Here is a 20,800-nt window from a genome sequence, read left to right on the forward strand (position 1 = left end):
AGCACAGCGCTGGCAGGTAGCCCCTTTGGATCTGTGGGCTGAGGTCAGGGTCCCACTGCCTGCCCCTCAGAGACCCTGGCGTCGACACTGTCCCCAAGGGAACGAGCACGTGTCCGGGCCTCGACAGCAGGGATCTGACTGTCTGATTCCAGTACTTCGGAGGTACAGCTCTTGTGACACGCTGCAGCCCATTGTTCTCACTGGGCCAGCCTCAGAGCACACAGTCCTTCTTTGGATCCCGTGGCAGCTCCCAGCCTTTTAGCTTCTCCTTTCCAGACAACCTTCCCAGCTCGCTTCTGGTGTTTTGATTTGAAGAGGTATCCTCTGCCGGTCTCGGCCTCCCTCCTGCTCGCCCAACTGCATCTAACTTATCTCCCTCAGGATCCTCCCTTTATACACCTGTGTGATGTTGATTGCCCACGGGGGATTAAGGGCGCAGGAGTTAGAGCCTGCTGGAGCTGTTTTGTCCCTCACAAGCTGCTGTCACCTAAGCTTCACCCCCAACACTTCCTAACACCAGAATCCCCCCGCGAGGTGGGAAGCCTGCAGGGGATTAAGGGCGCGGGAGTTGGAGCACGTTGGGACTGCTTGTGTGATGACTTTTTATCAACCGTAACACAACACAGTGCAGCCCAGCGCAAGAAAGTGAAGTAAGTAGCCTTCATCCTCCTTTTGCTCCAAAACTGACTTCCCTCAGCGACGAACAACCAGGATCGACTCACGCACACAAGGTAATGTCTCCAAACGTCCTGAACTCTTACAGCTGTTGATACTACGGTCGCATGGGAGCTGCATAGCTTACTGGGAAAAGACGACATTGATCGATAATAACCTGCATTGTGCCTCGCAGCCAAAGGGACTTAAAATCTTTGTTTCCCTACCATTGTCCTGAAATCTGATTTGCTGCTCGGTTTTGTCACAGCAAAGCACTGGTGAGCCTAGGTTGTACAATTTCAGAAGTATTTTTTTTCATCATATGTCGGGTTAGAGCAGGGGAGGAGAGACCGGCAATTGCAGCTCCTCAAGCTGTCTGGGGTTCCCTGTCTCCCGGCAGTTACTGATGGTCTAAACTGATCTACGTCTTGCGTTAAAGCTGATTAAAGGACAGTGTAAGTGAAGCTGTGAAGCAGAGTGGTCTATCTGCTGGTCCCTCGCTTGCCACTTTGCTGGCCCAGATTGCCAAACCACCAATTGGTTTATCCCGCTCCTGAGGGCTGCGAACGAGCTCGCCCTCATGGTGGCCTGTGCCTGGGTGGCGGTTAGAAGGGTATTGTGACACTGGGTCAGACTGTGGCATTTTTCTATGGATGTGGGACTGTTGGGAAGGAACCAGGGTCCTCCCAAACCCCCCCAATCACTTTAAAGTTAGGCAAGACATATTTGAGTCACTATAATGGACTGGGGGGGGCAATGGGAATGCTCTCTCATGCAAACATAATGACGTACACATAGACCTAGGCAAGCACGGAAGAAGGTAGTTATTGTCTAATATAAGGCGCAATTAACTATTAGTTGGATAGATTTGTAAAGCTTAGCTAGTGCTGTAGAGGAGTCAAACTCCCCCTCCTTCCCAGAAGGAATGTGGCCTGTGGGATCCAAATAGACCACAGGCTTAGTGCGCAGTGTTCATCACTATGACCAGCGCGAACTGACACACCAGGTGTCCACTGTCCGTCAAGGGGCCATGCGGGTTAAAATTGGGAATAGCATTTCTTGTGCGGCAAAAAGCAGAATGGGACAAATTATAAGTGTCAATTGTGGAGGAAACTACAGGACCCAGATAACATGAGCAGGATGAGTGAAATATGTCAATGTTAAAGGTTACTTGTACCGCACAATGGTCCCCTGCTGCTCTGGCAGATCTGAAAAAGGACGGTGTGAAACAGGGAGGCTGTGGGAGCGGTTAGGAAAGTGAGATATGATGATCTGTTGTGGCTTCAGTTCGGTTTGCACCGTTTGCTGAGCTTAGATGCAAGTCTGAGGGATTCTAATGTGCTGTTGTGCATGGTTATGTGGGATTTGTATGTTCAGTGTGGTGAAGTCTGTGCGGTTTGCTGTGTAGAGATGTGGTCATCTGAGTTTCTGTAGGAGAAGAGTTTGCGGAAAAATCAGATTTTAATATTGGGTTAGCAAACGATAGAATGAATGAAAATTCTTGGTACGTAGATAATTTAGTTTTCTGTGGGCTAGGCGTCAAGGTTTGTAAAAGTCTGCAGTGCTGCAGTTTGTTATTGCATAGCTAGCAAAATGGAGGAAAGCATGAGCTACAGTGTGTTTTTGCATAGCTAGCAAAATGTAGAACAGCATGCCCTGACAAAACTAATGACAACGAAGAAAGAAGGCTTTGTAGCATCCCTATTATGGAAGGAGGACGGATTTGGCTGAAGTCATGATCCAGCTCCAGTGACGTCACCATCTACTTGGGTGGCAGGGCTCTTTATGACACCACTGTGGACTTGCTTATGCTGATTTGCGATATGCCTGCAGCCCTTTTCCTGTTGCGCATATTAAGTGCTTTTTTTACCCTGGTTTTTGGTATCCAGGTACTGCTAGGTTACCTGCATCTTTTTTAAATCCCTTCACCACTCTACAACAGCTTTCTTCACTTAAATACCAAACTGCTAGAATCCGTGCAGCCTACAGTAGGCACACCATTACATCTGATTATTATGAAATTTAAATCTGTTTTATTAAAACAATTGGCACCGTTGTGCATTTGATAACAAGGCTGTATTGTGGTCTGTACAATACTTTATTGTAAACTATAGGACTTGTGGTGAGTTCACTCTTTTTAGTAAGACTTAGAAGTAACTTCAGTTATCACCCCTCTGGCATTCATAAAATAGTTTGAACTTGGTGTGTGAACTTTTGAAAAACTCAATTCTTTTGATGTAGAACTTGGTTGGAGGGCCGAAATAAGAAACGGGTTTTACACAACTCTGGGTTAGTGTATTGACAGAAAAAAAAGATGTGTTGTGATTATTTCAATATGCATCAAAGTGAAACGAAAATACTACCCGGGCAATGAAGTCTGCACAGACTCAGCAGTGTCATGAATCGGAAGCCTTCTCGGGGGGGTTTGAAGCATATAAGGTTGGTGATGCTCCATAGAAAACCAAATTTGTAAAATGTTTTCTGAAATTAGTAATAGGGTGCAGGCCCTTTACGAGGACCCCAGTACCTAATCCCGCCCATCCCCTGAATGATGCCTTTAGTGCCACTAGCTTTTGCACAGTGCCTGATGGCCAGAGTTCTATTTTACTTAGTTCAGGACTATAGGTCCCCGAGCATGGGTCAGCCGAGAGGAAACTGACTGAGCAGTTAGTCGCAGTCACTGACCGTAAAACAAACTCTAGACTTGAGGGAGAAATGCCACTTTCCGCAAGAACAGAAGATAATGCAAAACCAACAACAAGCAGAGCGGACCTCGGGGGCCACGGGAAGAGGTATTTTTCAAGACTTGACCTGTGTTAACTGTGTGGGGTCAGAAATGAGAGGTGTACACTAAGTTGTAATGTTTTCAACATTAGCCATTTTTATTAGAGGAAAAATGGGTTTGGATAAAGGCGTATATGTCCCTATCCTAAAGAGTGTTTCCCTGCCTATGAAACTAAAACTAAAGCAAGCTAATCTTGTGTCCAAACGTATTTGATCCTCACACTAAAACACACAATCCAAACCAACAAAATAATTCTTTGAATCCGTGGGGTGTAAAAAATGATAGGTGTAAAAAATCCACATCACAGAGAGAGAGAGCAGTCCATATAGGTGGGGTACCTGATATAAAGCACGTAGTGTGGCCTGATTTTTTACACCTATCATTTTTTGATTGCATTGTTACGGAACGTTCAAAATATTGCTTAGGAGTGCTTGTCTGTGTTAATTAACGTTTCTTCTTTTTGTCTTTTCTTCCCCTTCCCCTATCTTGTCTTTATTTTATTTTCATGCCTTTACATTAATGAATGGTATTTTTTGCAACTACTATTAATTGTTGACAATTATGGGTATGCCCCAACGTGTTATATGTATGATTTGTCACTATTTTGGATAATAATATAACTTTTTTACACCCTGAGGATGGCCCAGAGAGGGCTGAAACACGTGTTGGCGTGGCGTTTTTTCAGTTGATTAAATTCATGGAACTTTAAGAACAATTTGCTGTCAGCTAATTTCATTGTTCAAGTGAAATGTGTGGGTTCATATACTTACCTTGACATATCCTATTTACCCAAACACTGGTTGGGAGCGCAGATAGTGAGGCACTCCACATTTTCAGTCTTTATCTCAGGAAGGGTATCTGAGAAATTACCCTTCTAGACCCCACTACTGAAGCAAACCTCTGATCAACACCTACCCAAACCGTATTAACTGTTTGAGTTTGTGCGCAGCTACCCGTTTGAGGTTAATTTCTCGGACATTTCCTTTGCATGCGTTTCCCACGGGAGTGCTGCACAATGCGCCTTTCGTAACATTTAACTAATCCAATATGGCCAAATATTTGAAAAATCGTGATGAAGATAGTGCTGCCCTTTTTGCCCTTCGGGGCACGGATCGCAACCCCTTCATAAATCGCATGCAAAAAAACCGAGACACTGGTGCAAAAATTCATCAAACTAGAACGGCTCAGTAAAAAGGAAATCAACAAATATTGGGAACAAGTCTCACTCAAGAACTACCTCAAGCAAGAAATTATTCCCAGAGGTTTAAGAATCCTAATATTTCCGGATTTCCCCCATCTGGATGACCAAGACCTAGCCTCCGACTGGGAAGCCAATTTGACATCTAATTCAGAAAAATATGAAAATTCTTGTTCAACATGCAGAGAGAGAACATACCAGAGTGACCTCAGAAATCGACCAGATTAACAAGGAAATTTCAGAAATGTCTAATCCATTAACTACTAAAGATAAAAACTGAGAAAATGTACACTATTCTTGAAGACTATCAGGATGACATAAAAATGGGGAAATTCAGGAAGTTCTACCGAGATGAAAGAGATTATATTAATGACCGAGTCTATACCTTTCAGGCTGAATTTGATGGTGATCAAACACATATCAAAACCCCAAATGTCACACCAGTTACATTGGATATAGACTCTGAATCAGAACCAGGGACAACCAGTACAGACGGCACGGAGGATACAGATCAGGCACAAACCATGTAGGAAAGACGACACACAAGAAGAGGTTTCCTGGCGGAAATCAAAAGATATAAAAAGGGCAACATCTCGAATCTTAACACGAACTATAAGCAAGTACGTTTTCAAAAAAAACACTCCCTTTAGGCTGAAATATTCCAACAACTCCAACAACCTCAGAGGGGGGAGAGGAGCAAAGAGGAGAGGGAACCGGAGATGCAAGGAAAAGATTTACAAGATCCAGTCTCAAACAACCAAAGCCGAAGCCCATTCTCAGAACTTAGTTATAAACCTTTCGGATAAACAATTATCATCACAACAAATAACTGTTCTTAACTATGGCCTCTTCTTCGCACCTAGTGCCGCATCTGATATGACGGAGGTACAAATTGATCTGTATAAATTCACGAGAAAATTGAAACTAAAAAAAGATTTTCATAATAAATCGGTCTTTTTTCAACAACAGATAACGTTACCTCCTATTAGCTCTAGGAGCATACAGGAAATTGAGAACATACACCTCCTCACTAACCTTGCAGGCGAAAATAGTCTATCGTTAACTGAGATCCAAAGAGACTTAGGTGTACATCAACGTAATATGGACATCATGGAAAATAAAAACAGATCCAAATTCACGCCACCCAATATCAGAGATAATGCAATAGACATTTTCTATAGAGCAATTACCAGGGAAATCCACCAATATATGGATGGGCATCATAGGGGCTACATCAGCAAAAATCCCAACTTATCTAAATCTGAACAACTGGCACTGCAAGAGCTTGCTGCGGACAATATGCTGGTTATAAAGGAGGGAATATTGTTATTCTCAACAAATCTGATTACATCAGCATGGCTCAAGCTCATTTGGCAACACCAGGCTGCTATCAAAAGCTTACCAACAATCCGACAACTCGGACTGTCCAAGAACTTCAGTCACTGATTCAAGAATGGTGCCAGTGAGGTATGTTGACTGACGATGAAAAATCAACACCAGTCCTTTAATGCCCACCCTGTACCTACTACCTAAGATACATAAACCTTTTGCAAATCTACCATCTGTAAGACCCATTATGAGTGACCAAGTAGGGGCCTCTGAGAAACTAGCAACTTACATTGACTCCTGCATTAAGGACCTAGTTCCTAAAATACCGGCCTACTTGAAAGATACAACTCATATCTTACAAATTCTCAACAATATCACATGGAAATCGCACTACTTTCTGGTTACCCTAGATGTTACTGCACTGTATACATCAATCGAACATACATTGGCATTAAAAACAATAGATAATCTATTTAGATCCACTCCGCATCACATGCAGCTCATGTTCAGATGCTAAAAAAAATTGTGGAGTTTACACTTAACCACAATCGGTTGATATTTGATGATGAATATTACACCCAAACCAAGGGAATTGCCATGGGTGCTAAATATGCCCCCGCCTTAGCCAATTTATTCATGGCGTATTTTGAAGATCTGCATATTTTTACAATCTGTAAAGCGAGCTCATCCCTGTATGGAGGAGATACATTGACAGTCTTTGCAATATGAGCAAATTTAATGATTTCATGCAATTTCTCAATCAGAACGAATTTGGGATTCAGTTTACTGGACAAATTGATGCCACAGAAATTATGTTTTTGGATCTTAAAATGTATGTAATTAACAAAGCCATACAAACCTGTATGTTTCGTAAAGAAACTGCTGTAAACTCTATTTTGCATGCGAGAAGCTGTCATAGATGAAATGTCATCAATAACATACCACGTGGGTAATTTCTAAGAGCTAGGAGGAACTGTAGTGAAGATGTGGAATTTGAAGCAGAATGTAAGTCTAAAGGAACCAGATTCCAAGAGAGGTTATGCTACTGCTATCATTCATAACGCATTACGGAATGCAAAAACAATAACGCGACCTTCTCTCCTGTCACAGACTACGAGAGAGCAAGCCAAAAGCACCACTGGATTTCCACAATATGTGAACTTCATCACCAAATTTTCCAGTGATTCTAAATTCATTTACCATATTTTGAATAAACATTGGAATCTCTTACTATTAGATCCAGATCTGGTGACCTATATTACAGAGTAACCAAGGATAATATTTTCAAGCGCGCCGACTCTTAAACATACTTTGTCCCTCTTTTCAAAAATCTGGTTCCTACAGACAGGATAACTGGCTCTCTCAAAATATCAGAACTAGTGGCTTCCACAAGTGTGGGACATGTAATTTCTGCCAGTTTGCCCTGTCCTCCACCAAAGTATTCTCTTGTCATGGGAATTTGAGAGTTAATATCACAAACTTTATTAACTGCCGCTCCAAATATATTGTTTATGGAATAATATGTGTATGCAAGAAAGTGTATATTGGTAGTACCATCCGGGAGCTAAGAATAAGGATTAGAGAACACATAGCCAACCTAAATAGTCAAGATACCAAATTGCCCTTCGCAACACACTGGCAAAAGGAACATCAAATGGCACATAGAAGCGACATCAGATTTGTGGGCCTACAACATATCAAGCCACACACAAGAGGTGGCGACAGACAATTGAAATTTCGACAAGCAGAAGCACGCATGATTTGCAGGCTACGATGTGTTCAGCTTGGCTTAAACCAAGAACATGAACTGAATGTATTTCTATGATCAATATGATATAATGTAAAGTCAAACAAATCACTCAATGATGAGACTTAATGATGTCTCCACATCACAATAGACAAAGCAGTCCATTAAGGGTTTTTTCTGTTGTATTGCTTTTTTTTTGTTTTTCTTTTCTAAATCTGCCCCAGTAATGTGACCAGTGACCCAGTGCAACTCACATCACTCAGTCCGTTATAGAAAACCAGCCCCTCCGGTTGCATAGTGGCTCTTTTCAGTCAACTTCACACTATTGAGTATTACTTGGACCTTCTCTCTTTGACACACTTTCCCATCATATAAAACATCTTTATTTAATGCCTTTCTAATACTATTTCAACATTATCGGTGATATATCTCAAATAAAAGCACTAGCCTAGACCTCTCAGTGCATACATTATGCAGCATATACTAAATATTGACAACAGATGGATGTTTTAAACACAGAAATACATCCTATTACAGGAACATACAAAACATTTTTAACAGCATATAGTTATAAGACCTGAACGAACGTGAGCCATTAGCTAATACTTAAATCGGGATGGCCAGTTGTAATAATGATATTCACAGTGGCATTTAAACCGTTCTCTGAGGTTAACCAAATTTCAAGTATGCGTCCTATCGTGCACTTGCCTTCAGGTGCATATACATCAAGAATTATGTTTAAAACAGCTTGACCTTACACTTGTTTCTAATTCGCTTTTATTCAAAATGGCGGGCACCTAGACCTTATTTCATGACTTAGAAAACAGACGTAACACGTTTCTGAAAGGACGTGTTATGTGAGCACGGCACGGGGCTTGTGAGGCAATCAGTGCTTTAATAGGTTTAGTATGTATCGTTTGCGTTTTTATTGTGCACTTGCCTTCATGCATGTATACTTCAGGAATCATGTAAACAACTGTTTTGACCTCCCACATGTTTCCATTTCTTTTTGATTTATTCTAATTGAGTGTATTCAAACCTCATTTCGTGACTTGGCAAATAGACGAAATACGTTTCTGAAGGGATGGTTAATGTGAGAACAGCACTTGAGGTTGCTAGGCAACCAGTGCTTCAGTAGGTCACATGACCAATGTCTATATCCTATTTGCTGAGCTGCTTTAGGGCAGCTCAGACAACACCCACATTCCTACGAGGGTGCGACCGACAAGCCGGCAAGAATTACCAGGCACAAACGCATTCAAGCGGCTAATGGGTAAGCTGACAAAGCGTCGCCGTAAATTCATAGACCCACGGGGAGCTCTTTTTTTCTGAGGGTTCCGAGACATGGACTGCCAAAATCTATGTCTTTCCTGTTTCCCTTTATTAATAGTACACGAGATGACTTACGTGACAACACGAGATACCTAGGCAAAGTCTGAAACAGCACTCCAAGCTGCCATGCAATAACTCCGCGTGACTAACAGAAAGCTTGTGATTCGTTGGTAAGCTGGAGTGAGTTATTTCTAATTTACGGAATGGGAAATGACACGCCTGATTCATCACTTTAAAAATAGGTCCCGTCTGCTTTTACAGATATGAATTAATGCATGGAATTCTTCTAGCCAACTTAAGATCAACCCACTTTTCCATACAAAATACATGGCAGGCCACACTACGTGCTTCATATCAGGTACCCCACCTATATGGACTTCTCTCTCTCTGTGATGTGGATTTTTTACACCTATCATTTTTTACACCTATCATTTTTTGATTGCATTGTGATGGAACGTTCAAAATATTGCTTAGAAGGAGTGCTTGTCTGTGTTAATTAACGTGTCTTCTTTTTGTCTTTTCTTCCCCTTCCCCTATCTTGTCTTAATTTTATTTTCATGCCTTTACATTAATGAATGGTATTTGTTGCAACTACTATTAATTGTTGACAATTATTGGTATGCCCCAACGTGTTGTTATATGTATGATTTGTCACTCTTTTGGATAGTAATATAACGTTTTTACGCCCTGAGGATGGCCCAAAGAGGGCTGAAACACGTGTTGGTGTGGCGTTTTTTCAGTTGATTAAATTCATGGAACTTTAAGAACAATTTGCTGTCAGCTAATTAATTGTTCAAGTGAAATGTGTGGGTTCATATACTTACCTTGACATATCCTATTTACACAAACACTGGTTGGGAGCGCAGATAGTGAGGCACTCCACATTTTCAGTCTTTATCTCAGGAAGGGTTTCCGAGAAATTACCCTTCTAGGCCCCACTACTGAAGCAAACCTCTGATCAACACCTACTCAAACCGTATTAACTGTTTGAGTTTGTGCGCAGCTACCCGTTTGAGGTTAATTTCTTGGACATTTCATATAAAAAAACTTTTACTATCATTCAATATCCCTTGAACTATGCTTTGGATTTTTTTTTGTTATTTCAAGCCCTCCTGTGACGGTCACTAATGCTTCTCTCACTACGTACAAAGGGCAGGGGAGCCTACCTTAATGTAAGATTCCATGACTCTTATCAGTGTGCTTTGAAATTTCCGATTGTCTGCTTTTTCTAACTCCAGGTAGGCTTTCCCAACGCTGGCAAATCGTCACTTCTACGTGCTATATCAAATGCGAGGCCTGCTGTTGCTGCATACCCGTTTACCACGCTGAATCCTCATGTTGGCATTGTCAAGTACCAGGACCATGAGCAAGTCGCTGGTGAGTTCACACATCGTTCGACTCTGCTGTGAAGTCAGCTGGAATTTAGAGGGTGTAGAAAGTATTATACAAACGTGTGTTGTATAGAGAATGGCAGCCATGTTGACAGGATCAGATTGAGGTTTATTTGTATTTAAGTTATGAAAATTGGGTCTTGTTTTTTCCCCAAGGCACACCTGATCATTCAATGAGTGATAACATTTTCTGTGGCTTTGTAGGAGTACTCCTTCTCTTCCCAAGCTGCGCTTCCTTCTTTTTCTTCCACAGCCAGTCCTTATAGCTCGTAGGGACTGATGGATTCTTCATCAGAGCAAGCGAGAGTTGGGGTTTGACATTACACATCCTTTTGTATTTGCTGTCCTCTTTATTTCACGGTACGGTGTAGCATTCATTACATTTTCATACTGCTCCCAGTTGCCTTCCTTTCTTTTAATATCCTTTGGTGGAATATAATGCTTCATGCAGCTACTCACTATCTATTAATGCTAATAAAATAAGGTAACATAATGTTTGTTCAGTACTTTTTCAACACTGACTGGTTGTTCCATAGAAAACACAATCTCTTACCTGTAGAATTCCAGGACTGAATTTCCTATACTCTTCCTGGTTTATACCATTTTTATTTTAAAAAGCATGTATAAGGAATATACTTAGTAAGTGACTTGTGATTGACTGTAAAATCTAGACCCCAGTGTTAAGGATTTCTCTTTTGGCAACTTCCCCTCACTCGTTTCTATGGACCCCGAATCCTTTTGCTTTGTTTTTGTTGGGACAGTTTTTCTGAAGCCCTACCAAAGACTTCATAAAAACCGTACAACTGAGACAGTACAAGACTCCACTCTTAGTAGAAGGATGTACCACCTGAGTTTGTGGTAGTGTAGCCGGCTGTACCACCTGATTTTGTAGTAGTGTAGACAGGCAGTCAGGCTTGTCTTAGGAGGGAGAGAGGGCTGAAGCATCAATATGAAGAAATTGTAATATACATATGGTCCAAAGAAACACTAAGTATTATAAATATAAATGGTTTATTTAAATACAAGTAGGCCCAGATAAATCTTGCGGGGGTTGAGGAGGTTGGGTGGGGGAATAAGTACAATCACTGATCATATAAACACATTATAAAAACACAACACTATGCTTTAAAGTACACAAACCAATGCTTAGACCTTATTTAGAAGCTAACAGTATTTACTAGGTAAGTCAGATCTTATCATAGACATTTAGTATAGGACATGCCTATTCATGGCGAGTAAAACCATTAGTTACTTTTTGGGTATGTTCGGTAATACAAGGGTAGTAGACCCTGGAAGTTGTGCAGTGACACTGTTAAGGAATAACTCAGTAAACCAACCTGCAAGTATACCTTTCTGAATAGTGGAACACTTGATTCAAGGAGCAGTAGAAACCCATAACCACGTTCAGGATAACACACAGTTATACTAGGCGAGTAAGACCTTTTGGTGTAATCTACAATTACAGTGGCTTTTCAGATCAGATTTCCTTCCACTTTCTTTCTAATGGAAAGGATGAATTGTTGGGTTAAGGGAAAAAATTGTATTCCTTTCTTTGGCCTAGAGTTTTAGATGCTTCTCGTAGTCTTTTTGTGAAAGTCACCCCATTAATGGAAAGAGGGGCTGTGGTACTGTCTTTCTTTATGACCAAGGATACTTGAACTATCCTTGAGAGAGTTATCGATTTGCTCTTTTTCTAATGTTCTTGGAAGGGTTTCAAGTTTGTCTTCTTGGACCATCTTAGGTTCAGGTATGGCAACAGGGTCAACTATTTTATCGGCCTCTCCAAATACCTAGGTACCTCTGTCTGTGGATTCTTTCCCTGCTTCCTCTTTCACCCTGGAAAACATCGCTCTCTCTAGTACCCCTTGGGCGATTTGATCTCCCGGACAGATCCGAATGGTTCATTCCCATGGTTTTGCAGTATCACTTTTATGTCTCCTCTGAAATGTGGGTTTATGACTACTGCAAGGACATTGATCCTGAATTTCCATGATAGGCCTGATTTTGAGGCTAGCGGCTGATGTAAGTCCCAGGGGAAGGGATAAGGACTAGATCAGTGGGTATCATGGCTCTCTCACCTGGAGGGATTGGTTCCTCTCTGTAACTACAAAGGTTGAACCCAATGGACTCTTTGGTGGCTACTGTTGTTTGACACTCTGGGGCTTAGCTGGCCTATCTGGCCCTATTCCAAGGTGGGAAATCCCTACCTAAAAAGAAATAAAATAATAATAAATGTCAATATGATTTGCTAAAAAGGGGTCTGTTTCTAAAACCTGCACTTGCCCTCACCTTGCTTATACAAAAAGAGTGTAGGGATGTCAGTTAATTCAAAAGAAAAATAGTGTTCAAAACAAAGGTTCCATTCCTCAGTGGATGTTCAAGTTTCAGGCATTTAGTAGACTTCAAAATAGTACATCAAGGGTTTTCCTTTCCCTTGTGTCAAGCTCTCAATACAGTCTTTCACACTTCCAGCTAGGCTCTCTTGGAATTCCCTTCCCCTAGCCTGAAACACCTGTTTAGCTTTCTTCTTCCTGGGTTTCAATGGGCCTTAGTATCTCTGGTTTCTCTAAACAAATTCAGTCGATCTTTTAGCTTCCTCTTTTATCAATAAGATATTCTGTAATGTATCTTCTTATCGTATCAACAGCTTTTGCTCGCATTTCACGTTGCTCCCCATTCAGGAATACTCCTTTGAATTCCTTCGGTTTTCACTTTCATAGTCATCAGGCTTTCTCCCTGGTTGCATGGGATTCACTCACACATCAGAAAGGCTTTTATTTCTCTTGTTGAAGACTATCGAAAACGTACTGTCTCTTCAACTCAATATGCAAACACTTCTTGAACAATGGAATTGTATGCGTATGTTCTATGAAGATGCTCTGTTCAATTGTTTTGGTACGCGACCGCTTCTTTCTCGCGTATCATTACAACGTTCAGGCACAGCTTCATGTTAATTCCGCGTGGACAAAAAGTTACCTTTAACAATGCTTGCTCTCAATCGTATTTCCCTTGTTTCCCGCATACCGGCTGAGTCGGGGAAGCATCCAGCCTTCTTCCCTGGCCCCAGCACTGCTTCTTAGTTGAAAGGGGGTTTCTCTCCTACCCCTGAGACACTCCCACTGGCCAGCAGTGCCACAGGAGAACGAGCACAGTTTATCACGGGAAAAAGGGCGGTTGTTTCTCACGCACTTTTTGTTGGCATTGCAGCTGTTACAGGGAGTCTCCTCTCCCACACCATACCAGTTGGAACAATGTCTCTCTCGAATCTCTGGCTTCTCGGTGCAGTGTCTATTTCTCTGCATGTCACAACTCCCATCTTCACTTTGCCTCTCTCCTTCTATTTCTTTGGCCCCACCTTTTATACATTTGAGTGTATTTAACAGGTTGCAGGTGAATGCTGTAAGGAAGGCATGGTATCAAACAGTAAGACAGACATAAGTGACCACAGTTCAAGGTTGTTTATTGAAATTCAATTGGGTTTGAAAAAACTCCCATCTAATCCTAAATCTAAAGATGGGAGCAAGCTACGACCATCAAATAATAACGCAGTCCTAGTGGTGTCTTGTCAAAATAAAAGGGACTATACTAATAAACCTATTGCCAATTCTTACTTCTAAATACAGATAGTGTAGGAAACAATGTTATGCAAAAGAAAAGTGTTCAAGAAATGATATGTCAGGATATTCAAGCCGTTGACTTCCTTTCCCCCCGTTTTCAGCACGGGACAAGGTTACACACTTGATCTTAGCACAATCTTTGGATTCTCTAGCACAAGGATGCAGTTCAAATCTCAGTATCGGGAACTTTTGTAACAAAGTCTCTTTGTCATTCAAAGTCTCTTAACTTCAGAGGGCCTGATACAACAAACAAACATTCAAAAGTTCCTTTCTCCTCAGGATTCTCATGTACAACTTCTTGGGTGAGTCACTGTTCACCCCGGATCCCCTTCTGCCGGGCTTAGACCCACTTTAACACAAAATCTTCAATTGGTCTCCATCTCCCAAGCTTAGACCAGATTTGTGTATTTTCTCTATTCTATCAAAATGGAAGACTTTCGCTTTTGAGTGGGATTTTGCTTGCCCCATCGCAGGACCACTTCGATTTCACATTTATTCGTTCACTTTCAAATGATCTCCTTCCGCCGGGGTCAGGTCAAATTGATCTACTTTCATTACTCATCAGCTGGATACCTTACAGATGCCTTTGATTGAGCACCCATGCAGTGTCGGACCACTCTGTCAAAGGTATTGTAGCTTGCTTTAAAGTTCAGTCACTCATCAGCAGTTTAATTTCACTCTCGTCTCTTATCACATGCGTTTTAACAATGTTCGTTGCAGCGCTCGCCATACAATGTTGCTGCTTGCAACTGTGGCTTCAACACAGACCGGTCTCGTATCGGTCTTTCCAACTCACCGGCTGTATTGTTTTCACTGAAGCAGCTTTGTTGTTGGAGCCAAGGACAGAACCACGATGGCTAGTAATTCCCCCCGCCTTGATTGTTGATGCAACATGGCCCCGGTTATCTCTGACATACATTTCAGGATTCTTCAGCCTATTTTCCTGGTCTTATGTTTTCCAATCTCGGGGACTCATGAAAGCAACTGTTCCTTGTCAAAAAGGTCAAGGGTCCATCCCTCCTCGTTATCCCTTTTGTGTTTTGTCGTTTTTCTCCTCTCGTTAAACTGCCATCTTGGAACTGCTGTTTCCTCGTGTGCTTAGAGTGCGCTCTCGTGCTTTGCCTTTTATCCGTGTGGGGCAGTGTAATGGAAGTCAGGTGTGAGTGATGGTCAGTAATTGCCTGATTTTACCTGACCATTGTATTTGGACATGTCAGGTATACGGCTCGGGTGTTAGTCTGTTTTTCCGTAGAGCGCGCTGTCAATGAGAAAGTGTTTGTGTTGTAAAAGGTGGCGGGGTAAAGTGCCCAAACATACCACAGGGCAAGATGGGGCAAAGGTGCCACAAGGAAGGGGACACCGCGTCTCACCATCCGGTTTCCCACTTCCCAAAGACCCCTCACCCAGGTGATCATCCCGCACTGGTCCACCCCCAGGAACTGGATCCAAATGTGATGGCCTTTTCCTGGCAACCTGGATGACAGATGATAGCCGGTCCGATAACACAGCGAGTAGAACGCTCGCTTTGACACCTGTGCACAGCCTGCTCACTCAGGTTCGAATCCCGGCAGGGCCAAACTCAGCCTTTCATCCTTCCGAGGTCGATAAATGAGCACCACACACCGTGGGTAATAATAAGCAGCGCTCAGATACCTGAGGGTTTGTAGCGCTATATAAATGGTAAATTATTATTATTAAATTATTATTACCTGCTGCTTTCTCACAATGCCTTGATTGACAATTGCCTGGCTCCAATTAGACTTGTTAGTGAGACATGCCTGGCTTTCAAAATGGTGTTTCTATGGAGTCCTCTTCCTCGTCCTCGTTTCATTTTGGCATGATGGTCGGAGAAATGTAGAGAGGATTTACAATAGCCTATAAAGGGTTAGGGGATGGATGGTTCGTGGGAGAAGGGAAATGGGGGGGGGATACTGCGTCTCATCTGGGCGTACCTCTTCTCCCCAAGTATCCCCATATCCCCTTAGGTGATCCTCCCTCGCATATCCGCCCCCAGGGTCGGGATCCAATCGTGATTACCTTTTCCTAGCCACCTGAGAGGAAGGTTGTGGGGATAATGAGTGAGAACACCCTCAGGTTTCTCACAGCATCCTGAATGACTATCTTCACTGCATTTTAATTTCTGGTTCCCTTTTCTTCCCACCCCTTGTCTCTATTTGCTGTGTGCCTATTGCCGGATAGTGGACCTACAACATCATTTTTCGTATAAGATAGGGGTGCGGAGTGTCTACTTCACATTTACTTTTTTTATAATGCATGAGGTAGTTGTTCTGTGTGCCTTGTGTTTACTAAAGCTTGAATGCAATTGATAATTGTATTATTGAATACGGGTATATATGTGTATATTCTTCAGTATACCAGAGTGGTGCATTTTCTACTGGTTAGTGTGTGGGCTAATTGTACCTTTTTGTGTCAGCCTACATCCCCTTCCTGGAGTTACACCTGACTGCCCTGCCAGGTTACCATTTTAAGAGAGCCTTATGGTTTCCTGAGAGGAGCTGGCCTTCCTCTCTATTTTTCCCATGGACTATTCCCTATGATTGTTCAAAGTAGGAGATCTGATTGATTATTCCTCGAATTCAAACTACTCATTATTAGATTTTTGTTTTTTCTGTAAGGGTAGCCTAGTTGTTCTGACTGATAGTTTCTAATAAGCCTCAGTGAAGAGTTAAATTTAGGTGTGGTGTTCAGCGCTATTTTGGATGTGCTTTTTGTGTGGAAGGTAAAGTTGCACGGTTCCATCCTCCGGCTACCTCTTTAGTTGTCTTGAACCCTGGAGAGGGCTAGGATGTGCCGAGCAGACCATGCATGTTCCTGGTTCTTCAGGTAATATTGCACTGTGGGCCATGGGTGTCCCCCAGACACTGCATTTTAGACCTGGTCTCTCAGAGCCGTCTTTTACCCCATTTGGGTGCACAAAGGTTTGCGTCTGGTTTTCTCCTGAAACTCCTAGTTCACCCAATCCTTCTCTGCCCCAGTATTATAGAATTGGGGGGGGGGGGGGGAGGAGGAGTACTGCGTCTCATGGACAGTAGTCTGCTTAAGGGACCCTTCCTTGTCCATCCTCGGCGAGGTAAGTCAGGCTGTGCCAACCCTGACCCTAGCCATTACCCCACATGCCTGGACATGGAATTCTCCACAGTACATCACTGGACATTGGATTGGGGCCAAGAAGAGACCAAGCTAAAATCTTTTGTAAGTTTCTTCTATAATTTGTTTTGCTCACGGTCCTTAGAGTTCCATTCCTCCCCTGCCCATCCCACGTACCCCCATGTGTTGACCTCACTTCACTCCACGCCCAGGAGAGGCCTCTTGTTTTTCAGAACAGACTTTTCTTTGAAATGTTTAGGAACTGTTAAGATGGATTTCTGAACTCTGACCTGGTGGGCAGAGGTTCAGAAGGCCAGCCTAATTTCTTGGAACAGGGTAACCTTCTGGACAAGCCAGACCAATCAAGGTAGCATTCGTGGAGGTCAAGACTATGTCTCAGGAAGGGTGAGGGTGAACGAAAGCCCACAGTGAGCACATAAAGTGAAGGACACTACAAATTACTCTGTCAGGTGTATATCAAAAATACATCTACATTAGAGGCCTTTTAAAATCAAACACAAAGAAAGATTAGAAGTAATACTTAAACCAACACAACACTACTATAAAACATATTCGGAACAAATGGCCTAAAGAAATGGCACACAGTAAGGGTCCACAACCTGTAAGGGAAAGGAACAAACAGCGGAATATAGTTTAGGCAGTCCTTCACCTTATCAATCCTAACTGAAAGGCAGTCCAGTCCCTAAATAGAGTGGAGCCTTATGCTCAAATGTACTTTCGGGTGCAGAAGCACGGGATTGTGCGGTTGGGCAAAATCGGTGTCACTTGCAGGTGCTGTAGCAGCTCAGGAAGACAGGCGAGTCTGTGAAGAATATGTTCCCACTATTCGAGGAGGGTCTCCCCAAGAGGGCAGAACAGACTCCAAGAGTTGGGAATAGCTTGGTAGCACAGGCTACTGCGATAGGTGAGTGGCCCTCTGAGGACACTTGTGCGTAAAAATTGATGCATGCGGCAGGGGCCACCTGTAAGGGTTGCAAGTACTCACCAACCCAAGGTGCACTCTTGACCAAACTTCGGCAGTCGAGTCCACTACCGTTGCGGGTTCAAATGATGCAAAAGTGCGGCTCTGCAGCTTTCAGCGGATGAGGTCCATGGATGATGCCATGGCGGGACAGTGGTTATTTCGCCTCTGCTGGTGAAGAGATGAACTCTATTTCACTGTAGCTCGTCTCGGGGGGGAGGAAGGTAGACACAGCAGCAGCGCACCCATGAAGTTCGTCACCACAGCTGGGCGACACAGTGACCGCGGTTACTCGGGTTCAGGCGTACCCTCCTAATTCCAGACCTAGGACGCCTATGTCTGCGAAACTCGGCTGGAGAGTGCCATGGATCCAGTACCTACAATCTCAAGTCTTGAGAGTTAACTCGAGGCGGCTGCCATTCCAGGACAAAGGTCCCGTGCCAGCTGGTGAATTCACTGGTTGACCCAGGGCACTTCTGAAGAGGCTGACTTGCAGGTTAAGGTGGAGGTACCGTGAGTAGTTGTTTCCACTATTCAAATGGGTTGAAGCGCCTTTGCAGACCTTCTAGTTCGATCAGAGGCTGAAGGGTCCTGAGGGACACCAGCGGGCTCAGGGTGCCAAACTTTCCAGCGGGTCACCAGGGGTTCCTCGACTTGGCTGCTTAGTTTCAGGATGCTTGGATCCTATCCTAAGTACAGTGATAACTCAAGAGATCAACCTGGTATGGATGCTTGGGCCCTTCTCTTATCCAGAATCTCCTTCGCGCCCAAATGAAGAGGACCCAATGAGAGACCTGCTCACACACAGCCATGCCAGACGTGGACCAATCACGGGCCACAGTGGTCCGAGTCATTCCGAGCATCCCAGACTCTCTGGCACCCAGGATGTGTATTGGAACTAGACACCCGGCCCACATCCTGGAGGCGCACATACAAGGAATGCAGAAGTTCACGAAAGCTTGACATTTCGCGGGAGAATGCATGACCAAATAAGGACTGACCCGGGTCTGCTCGGCCTGGGGAAGGCAAAGGGACAAGATAGCCAAAGGACAGAACAAAGGACCTCGTGGAATGGGACATTTTGGGGCCAAGCCACTGTCCCGGGCCAAACACGGTAAACGCGATATGGACTGAAAGAAAGGGTTAAAAATATGTGAACATTAACAGCTGCCACCAGCTCGGTCCAGGCACATCTGTACTTCTACTGAAAAATCCTTTTAGGGTGTCTAGGGACTTAAAAATTAAAGACCCCAGCGCACTATACTGTAAGGTACTTTGTGCACTGATAGAAAGGTTGCAAAGAACTTGCAACAAAGTGAAAAATAAGGGAAACAAAGTCTCCCAGTACTGATTGCCTTTAAGGGCATGTCAGTTTGAGCGAAAAAACCCAGCTGAGTGCAGCAAAAGTCTGTGCTCTACTGGCAAAAGTCTGGCTAGGATGGTCAGACAACGTCAAAAAGTGGGGGGGCGTAGGGTTCACAACTGGAGGGAAAATTACACATAAATGGAAATCTTTCCTAACATGAACTGCCCGCCCCCCCTCTCCCCCCTCAGAATTTGCTTGGGCATGGAGAATATGACACTCGAGGACACTAGCCATGCTGAACACCCGCCTTTGTTTAGGTATGCCATTTTTATCCATGACACTTAGTTATTTTCTCCCTCCTCGCCTCTCTGAAGAACATCCATCTTTTACTAATAAATACATTGATGTGTTCTAACACCCCACTTGTTTTGTGTCTGCACTCATCAAGATGTGTTAGTTGTTTCAACATAGCATTCTTGTTATAGTTTAGCACTTCCGCAGTCATGTTGAAAAAGAAACGAGGAGGTTTGTCTGAGGAAGTCCCCAACAGCCTCTATAATATCTGTGGCAGATCCTTTTTCCTCCTGGAAAAAGACTCTACCATATTGTCATGATGCCTACTCCCGGGAAGCCAGTTCAGGCCCAGCGTCCCCGAAAGCAGACATGTCCAAAGGGAGGGACCCAGCAACCCCTTATAGGGGCTCTTTGGACATTAAGGCGCCAGGCTCATAGAAGGCATCAGTCCTGGCACCATAGGCGCCAGGCTCATTATGGGAGTGCTTGGATGGACTTACCTGATGCAGACCATGCTGCCGGATCCAGACCTCCTTGAGGTCTGAAAGGGACTATTTTACCTATGGACTATTTTACTACTCGGGCGTGGCTGAGGAAGAATACTTACCTGGAACTACTTTGGGGACTATTTAAAGCACGCCCAGACAGCAGCTCACGCTTCGCGTTGTTCTGCATCCAGCAGCTGGACGCTCACCGTGTCTGCTCCTGCATCCTGGCTCCAGCCACGCCCGCCTGCAACCTGGAACACCTGAAAAGGAAGGAAAGGAGAGAAAGGTGAATAATTGAACTTTACCTACCTCCATCCGGAGTCCGGAACCATCACTCTGACGATCCTGAGAAAAGACATTATTTTTAGAAGCGCATCGCTCGCTGCAGCGCCGCGTTCCACTCACCTTCACGAGGCGCCCTCGGGCTCTACAGCGACCATTGGCACCATCCGTCGCCTTTCAGCGCCTAAGGAGAAAAAGAGACAAAACAAAGGTGAGCGAAGAAACAGATTGAGGAAGGCCTGATTCTTCCACCTTAAGACTTACCTGATTATTGTTGGGACAATCTT

General features: G+C 43.6%; 1 protein-coding gene across 1 annotated transcript in view; it reads left to right on the forward strand.

Moving 5' to 3' along the window:
• The window catches only part of MTG2 (mitochondrial ribosome associated GTPase 2), a 129,850-nt gene that overhangs the window by 95,629 nt on the left and 13,421 nt on the right, over positions 1 to 20,800 (forward strand). The window contains exon 6 of the mRNA XM_069650721.1: positions 10,284 to 10,422. Within this exon, the coding sequence (XP_069506822.1) occupies positions 10,284 to 10,422 (139 nt within the window). The remainder of the gene's footprint in view (positions 1 to 10,283; positions 10,423 to 20,800) is intronic.

Source organism: Ambystoma mexicanum, chromosome 3p, assembly GCF_040938575.1.
Source record: "Ambystoma mexicanum isolate Mex_15411 chromosome 3p, UKY_AmexF1_1, whole genome shotgun sequence".
Lineage (NCBI taxonomy): Eukaryota > Metazoa > Chordata > Amphibia > Caudata > Ambystomatidae > Ambystoma > Ambystoma mexicanum.